At 58.2% G+C, this 7,851-nt stretch overlaps 1 protein-coding gene across 1 annotated transcript; it reads left to right on the top strand.

Annotated features, from left to right (window-relative positions):
- The first annotated feature begins 808 nt into the window (after positions 1-808).
- Positions 809-1,630, top strand: OLIG3 (oligodendrocyte transcription factor 3). The gene has a single exon (XM_075036796.1). It carries the CDS (start codon positions 809-811, stop codon positions 1,628-1,630), a length of 822 nt encoding a protein of 273 aa, XP_074892897.1.
- Positions 1,631-7,851: the final 6,221 nt, after the last annotated feature.

Genomic DNA, 7,851 nt, shown 5'->3' with positions numbered 1-7,851 from the left:
GAGGGGGAGGGAAAGGCGAACAAAGCGGGGAGCCGCGCCTGGAGCCGGGCTCGCTGCAGGACGGGGGCGACCGACGTCGTGTCGTCCCTCGTCCCGTCCCCCCCGTCCTCCGTCCCCCCGTCCCCCCCCCGCCGGAGCGGGGGGACTTCCCCGGGCGGCTCCTGCCCGCTGCCGCCCGCGGCCGGGGTTTCCTCGCCGGCCCCGAGCAGGCGCGCAGCCCCCCGCAGCCCCTCGCCTCCCTACTGTAGACGGGATGCGGTTTTATATTGGAAATGAGGGGCAGGGGGAGGAGATGGCGCGCACACGGAGCGATGAGTGTGCGGTGTCAATCAGAGGGGTTTTGTGTCTCCTTGACTCCTGATGGTCCGTGGCTGAGGTGTCCCGGGTGGCACCACAATGAATATGAATAGGGGTCCTTGCTAAATGGGACAGTCAAAGCGCACCGCCCTGAATAATGGCACGTCATCCTAACTAGACCATTATACATAGGAGGGCTCCTTTTGTCTCTGCTCTCTGCTGCAGCTCTATAAAAGCCCCTCTTTTTCAGGCTGAGGTTAGTCCAAGCATACACTAACTAGCCATCCTCTAAACAGGCTGAGTAACCGGGGGAGAGAGGGAGAGAGAGTGGTGAGAGAGGGGGCCGAGGGGCTTTTTTCCTCTTCCTCCAGCACTTCCAGCCCTTCGCTGGCAGAGCCTGCCGTCCGTTTATTTCTTTTTCCTTCCGTTTTCAGTGCTTTTCGAAGGAGAGTTGTCTTGTTCCGCCGCCTCCAGAGCAGGGAAGAGTTTCTTGCTCAGAAGCCCGAATACAATGAATTCTGACTCCAGCTCTGTCTCCAGCAGAGCTTCCTCGCCAGACATGGATGAGATGTACCTGCGAGACCACCACCACCACCACCACCATCACCACCACCAAGACAGCCGGCTCAACTCTGTCTCCTCCACCCAGAACGACCTGGTGCAGAAGATGTCTGGGGAAGGCCTCTCCAGGAACGGCTCCAAGGCCGGAGGAGAAGGCAGCAAGTACAAAATCAAGAAGCAGCTCTCGGAGCAGGACCTGCAGCAGCTGCGGCTGAAGATCAACGGCCGGGAGCGTAAGAGGATGCATGACCTCAACCTCGCCATGGACGGGCTGCGGGAGGTGATGCCCTACGCCCACGGACCTTCCGTGAGAAAACTCTCCAAAATCGCCACCCTCCTGCTAGCCAGAAACTATATCCTGATGCTCACCAGCTCCCTGGAGGAGATGAAGAGGCTGGTGGGGGAAATCTACGGGGGGCACCACTCGGCCTTTCACTGCGGCACGGTGGGACACTCCGCCGGGCACCCGCCCCACGCCGCCGGCACCGTGCACCAGGTGCACCCCATCCTCGGCAGTGCCTTGTCCTCCGCCAACACCTCCTCCTCCCTCTCCGCCTCCTTGCCGGCCATCGGCACCATCCGCCCCCCCCACTCCCTGCTCAAGACCCCCTCGACCCCTCCCGCCCTGCAGCTCGGCAGCGGCTTCCAGCACTGGGCGGGCTTGCCGTGCCCCTGCACCATCTGCCAGATGCCCCCCCCGCCCCACCTCTCGGCCCTCACCGCCTCCAACATGGCCAGGATCTCGGGGGAGACCAAGGACCTCCTCAAGTGACTCGACGGGGCCCCCCCCGGCCCCCGGGGCGGCGCCGGAGCCGGCGGTCCCACTTGCGGGGAGGGGGCTGCGGCCGGACCCCCCCGCCGCCGACGGACCTGCCCCCGCTGCCCCCCGCCCCGCCAAGCCCCCCCCCCCGTAACACGGGATTAGTGTAGTAAGGACCTTGCAAAGGTAATGTTTTAGCCGGCTCCTCGGGCGGTGTTTTCTTATTATACTAAACCGGAAAAAAAATGTCCCTGTTGTAAAAAGAGTAATAATAATAATAATAATAATAATAATGCCGCTGATGGTGATCAAATGTAAATAATTCCTTAAAATGGATGCAAAAGGGGAAAAAAAAAAAAGACATGGTTGTCATTGTAGTGTTCGCAGCTACTAATTGACGATGAGATCGGTTTGGGGCTTCTTCTCTTTGCGGGCTTTTCCTTTCTTTCCTTTCGCACGGCGACACCTCCGAAACCTCCCGCTCCAAACCCGGGTGCGGCAGCGCAGCGGCGGCCCGAGGTAGCCCAGAGAGGGCATGCATGCTTCCCACCGCAGCTTGCCACCCGTGGCTACCGGCCATGGGCGGCTACCCCGGCAACAGGGACTTCCGAGCAAATTCACTAAAGTTTTGTGGGTGGGTTTGGGGTTTTGGGGGGGGGTTGTTTGTTTGTTTGGGTTTTTTTTCCCAGAGTTGGTTGCAATGCGGTTTTGTTTGCGGCTCTTTTTCTTCTTCCCTCTGTGTCCTCTTAAAAAAAAATAAATAAAGAGGGAAATAGTGCAAAACACAGCACAGCCCTCCCGCGGGTCTGTTTTGCAAACTCTCCCATCTCCTGCTCTCGGTGAAGTGTGCTAGGTCGGCTGGCTGGGGTCCTCGTCGCTCGTTTCTCTTGTTGGCTTTGGGTTTGTTCGGGTTTGCTGCTTTTTGCATTTGCTTTGGTTTGGTTTTGCATGCGGGGGCAGCTCTTGCCAGATCAGTGACTTGTATAACTACATCGGAAGCCTTGTTGTTCATTTCTTTTTCGGTATGTTTTGCTGGGCGTTTGCTTGAAATACTGTTATTATTAATTTCGTTTGTTTGTTTGTTTGTTTTTGGTTAAGGCCTCAAAGACAACACCGTGTCTTTATTTTTTATATATTCTTGATAACTATCGATATATTTATTATTGACCAGTGTTTCTGGATGAGATTTCCAAATAAAATAAAAAAAAAATGAATTACAAGCTGCCTGTTTCGCCTTTGTCTGGGACTAGAAGCTGAGAAAAGGCGCCGTATTTGATCGCTTTGGGTTTTGCCACGACTTTTCTGACCCAGCCGGAGGAGGCTGGCAAATCTCCTTGTGTGGCTCAGGAGACGCCCTGCCTCGGAAGCAGCGACAAACCCGACAGCGATTGCCCAAACGTCCCCCCGGTGTGTGCGAGCTGCCGGGCTGCAAGTCGGCAGGAATTCCTCAGCCGACGGACGGTCCGACAGGCAGTGCCGGGCGGCGGGAGGACGGGCCGCGGGCACAGCTGGGGAGGGGCGGGGGGGGGTGGCAGGTGCCTTTATAGGTAAAAACGGGGCAATAACTTTTTTTTTTCCTGGAGGTCCAGCTGTCAGCCCTTTTCTGGGAGGGAAATGGCAAGCGGGAGGGGGCTGGGAAAGGCAGCTCCGTCGCGCCGGGAGGCGGTGCTCCGCGGGGAGCAGAGCGGTGTGGGTGCGGGCAGAGGAGCGGGACCCTCGGGGGAGGGCGGCTGCCAGCGACCCCCGGCTCCGCACATGGGAGCGGGTCCTGCACGCCCCGGCCAGGCAGCCCCGGCCCCCCGCCTTACACGGAGGGAGTGTCCGGGAGGGACCTGAAGAAACACGGGGAAGGCGATTCCCCCTGAGTCGCAAGCTGAGTAGTGTCAGGGAAAGGGGAGGCATTTAAATCGAGGTGCGAAACAACTTTTGGAAGGCACCTCTGCGTGACCTGTGCTGGGGAACGGGCTGTGCAACACTGCAGCAACCAGATCATCGTTAAGACACAAGCACGCATACACAAACATTTGAAAATATAAAGAAGAATGTATATTTGCCCCGAAAACGTACTGAACTAACGCACCATGTTGTACAAAAGCCACTCTCAGGTTGAAGTAAATCTTTCCAGTACTTCAGCAAGATGATCAAGACATGCTGCAATTTCCTTTCCCCTCCCCTTTCCTTTCCTTTCCTTCCCTTCCCTTCCCTTCCCTTCCCTTCCCTTCCCTTCCCTTCCCTTCCCTTCCCTTCCCTTCCGTTTTCAGCTGTGCACGATTCGTCCGCCTTGCAGGAGGGTTTTCGCCTCTGCCCAAGGCAGCGCGGTGCCCGGCCCCATGCCCCCCCCACCCCCCAGCGCTGGCAGCGGGCCGGGCCGCTGGCCGCAGGCAGCAGGGAGGGGCTCCCGCCGGAGGAGAGCCCGGCGCTGCCCGGGGAGGGGGCGGGAGATGGTGTGGAGAGTGGGGAGGCCCACGGCAGTGCTGGGTGCAGCCCGGGCCCCGGGAGGGGCTGTGCTTGGGGAGGGGGTCTGGGGGCGCGGCGGGGGTGACCCCCACGGGGCCACCGGAGCGGGGCTCCGGGCCCTGTGCAGGGCGCTGGCGCCTGCCCCGCCGTCCCGGGGAGAGGGGCTGGGGGGGGGGAGCTCCTGCCCGGCCCCGGCAGCCAGAGGCACTTGCACCCCCGACGGAGGGAAAGCGGGAGGAGGGCAGGGACACGCCGGGGAAAGGCGGCGTGTCGGGGCAAGGGGCTGGGGGCCGCGCTGGCTGCGGGGAGCGGGCTGCGGGCCGCGAGTCCGGCCGCGGGGCTGCCGGCCCCTCCGCAGCCGACTCGACCGTCGCCGGCGCACCCCCTCCGGGCGGGGCTGACACGGCTGGGGCGCAGAGCCGCGGCTCTCCCCGGCCCCACATCCTCCTCCCCGGCCCCGCATCCTTCTCCCCGGCCGGGCCGAGCGGGGCAGGCTTGGACGAGGCTGTTTCTGCCTGGGGCTGCCCCCCAGCTGCGGCTGCCAACAGCTTGCGGAGCCTGCGACGGGGCTGGGCTGTAACGAAGTCACCCCTCCGTCCTGGGGCAGCCCTCCGGAGCCGAAGCCAGGTGCTCGGGACCCGCCGCCAGCCCCGGCCGCGCTGCCTCTCCCCAGAGCATCCCTGCCGCTCGGCCCCTTCGGTCCTGGGGACGGAGTGCGCGTTGCCTGAGCAAAAGCTCTCTGGGGGCATTAGATCCCCGCCCAGCCACCCGCAGCCGCCCCGGGCTCTGCCTCGCTTTCCGCGGGAGCCCCGGGCTCTTTTCCAGCCGCGGTGCAAGGGTGAGGGAACGGCGCGCAAAGCCGCTTCGTCCTTTTCCGCAGCAAAAGGGACCGAGCAGTCGCGTGGGGCTGAGCCGGGGTTTTGAGTCCCCAGGAAAGGGGCGATAAATGTCCCATCCTCCCGGCTCCTCTCCGGCAGCACGGTGCCCCGAGCGGTGCCAGTGAAACGCCAGGCTTCTCGCCTCCCTGGTTTCACGTCCTGACCAGCGGAGAGGGGGAAAGGGAAAGAGCATCCGCAGAGATGCCGTTTCCTTCTCCTTTCCGATGGGTCGGGTGGGGAAACCTCGAGCGACTTGGAGATGCGATGCTGCGGGCGAGGAGGCGCTCTCGGAGAGGTCTCCTCTCCTGCTCTCGGACGGGGAGGAAACTTCGGTCTGATCAACAGAAATTCAAATCTCTCCGGGTTCTGTTCCTCGCCTCGGGTTCCTGCACCGGTGCGGCAGGAGGGACGGCCCTTCCCTTCCCTTCCCTTCCCTTCCCTTCCCTTCCCTTCCCTTCCCTTCCCTTCCCTTCCCTTCCCTTCCCTTCCCTTCCCTTCCCTTCCCTTCCCTTCCCTTCCCTTCCCTTCCCTTCCCTTCCCTTCCCTTCCCTTCCCTTCCCTTCCCTTCCCTTCCCTTCCCTTCCCTTCCCTTCCCTTCCCTTCCCTTCCCTTCCCTTCCCTTCCCTTCCCTTCCCTTCCCTTCCCTTCCCTTCCCTTCCCTTCCCTTCCCTTCCCTTCCCTTCCCCTCCCCTCCCTTCCCTTCCCTTCCCTTCCCTTCCCTTCCCTTCCCTTCCCTTCCCTTCCCTTCCCTTCCCCTGAAAAAAAAAAAAAAAAAAAAAAAGGAACAACTTCTGGTGAAGCTGCTCATGGGGAGAGAAAGGGGAACGGTGGGTTTTTCTTCAGGGGGGTTTCCCCCACAAAGACAACCGGCAAATAAAAAAAGATTAAAATAAAAAAAAAATGAAAAGGAAAAGAAAAGACGGCGGGGGGGGGGGAATAGAAATAGGAAAGGGGGAAGGATCCGATGGTGGCAAAGCCTGGCAGTGCCCACCCTCTGGGCTTGTCCGTGCCCGACGGGGCAGGCAGGACGTGGCGGGGCTGCGGGGCCGGGGTGGCTCGGCACGGCACGGCACGGCTCGGCTGGACTGGGCTGGGCTCGGCTCGGTACGGGCAGCTTCTCCTGGGATAGATGGGGGCTTTGCGCTCTCTGGAAATTCGTTTATTTTTCGCCACAAAAATAAGTAATGGCTGTGTGCACATATAAAAAATACAGACACTTGTACACAAACACATAAATATAAATGTAAATGTAAATACAAATATAAATATAAATATATCCGAGGTTGATGGACCCCGTTTGTTTTCCCTTCTGCACGTACTTGCTTCCCGGCAGGTCCCGGCCCTGCCGGGGCCGCGAGAGTGATGGGCGCTGCTCTTACTCCCAGGGGGAAGCAGCTTCCCCTCCCTTCCCAGTGCTTCCCAGTTCCCGTGGGGGAGGACTCTGCTGCCCCCACCTCCGGGGGTCTGCCCCAAACTTGACACCAATCCCCCAGGCCCTGGGCGTTTGATTTAACTCCCTCAGTTGTGGGGTTTCTTTTCTCCCTCCCTCCCCCTCCCCATCCCACCGGACTCCCCATCTGATGAGTCCAACCCACGCGGTCCCCTCACCGGTCTCGTCTTCTCCAGCTACACTGGGCCAGGGAGGAGGCAGGGGTGGGCTTGTGTTTTGATTAATATGGAAATAAAGCGCAGAAATAGCAGCACCACTTAGTTTCATTGCTTCAGTTTAGAGATTTATTGGCGAGGAGATAAACACTAGGCTGGGGGCTAGCTCAGTAATTCACGGTCCCCATCAGTTATTACCAAATGAGCAAATCGTTTTTCTTTGAAGCCACAGAGGGAAGAAAAAAAAAAAAGAAACAGGGAAAAAAAAGAGTAATTTTTTTAATAGGCTGCCACCCCGTCCCCCGGGTCCAGACCCTGCTGCTGCCCACCCAGCTGCCCTGGTTGGGGCCCTACTCTCTGAGCAAAACTAATAGGGGGTTTATCACAGATTCATGCCTCTCAAAGCTCAGGTGTCCTGCTCTGCCTCCCTCTGACTTTCTTTTGTATTTTCCCACTTGCTCCTATCCAACTGGCTTTTTTTTAATTCTTTGCATCCCCAAAAGGGCTTTGCAAAGTCCTCTTTTTTTGCTTTGCAGAAGCAGGTAGGCAGTGACTTGAGCTGGAAAGAGCTGTCACAAGATGACATCGCACTGCTGCTGAGGAAAACAAAGGGGCAAGGTTGAGAGGGGGAGTATAATCCTTTACTAGATGCAGTGACATTGTTGGGGAAAACGGGCACTTTGGAGGCACACAAACCCTTCTCAGGTTGGAAATGGAAAGAGCAAACTAGAATCTAAGTACAAGCTAAATGCAAAATGTAAGGAGACATCTTTCACTGGACTTCTGTGATATCTATGGATTTTAGTTTGCATTCAGTACCATTAGAAATGCCCCGAGACACTGACAAGGTGCTGAGAAAAAGTGACCCAGGACCTGCTGAACACTCATATTCTTCTGTACCAGCAGGAGAGGTCAGGTGAGGGGCCTGACCCTAGGGCATCTCTGTGAGAGTAAATATCTATGTTTAGGTGGTTGAACTGAGCCTTAATTGTTGATCATTTTGTGTTCTCTGATTTTTCAAGTGATCAGGTTGATTAGAACCATGAAAGGTTTAAGAGTCAAATGAATAAAACAAAAAGGAATTACTAATCTTACACCACATCAGGGCAATGATACAAGTTTTGATGGAGCTGTAGCTGCACATGCGCTCCCTTTGGTGCAGCCAACAATTGCTCGGTAGAAAACACAGAACTGAAGACACCAGAGGAGTGAATGGAAGTGCCTGCAGCCTGCTTATCCCAACCAGTCTTCCTTCTCCTGCCCTCCATTTCCCCCTCCTGAAGTGGAAACAAA

The sequence above is a fragment of the Buteo buteo genome, chromosome 9 (genome assembly GCF_964188355.1).
Source record: "Buteo buteo chromosome 9, bButBut1.hap1.1, whole genome shotgun sequence".
Lineage (NCBI taxonomy): Eukaryota > Metazoa > Chordata > Aves > Accipitriformes > Accipitridae > Buteo > Buteo buteo.
The sequence above is the reverse complement of the archived record's forward strand: the minus strand, read 5'-3'. Positions and strand labels throughout refer to the sequence as shown.

Coding starts and splice junctions, on each gene's coding strand:
- OLIG3 (XM_075036796.1), top strand. CDS start 809: ATGAATTCTGACTCCAGCTCTGTCTCCAGCAGAGCTTCCTCGCCAGAC.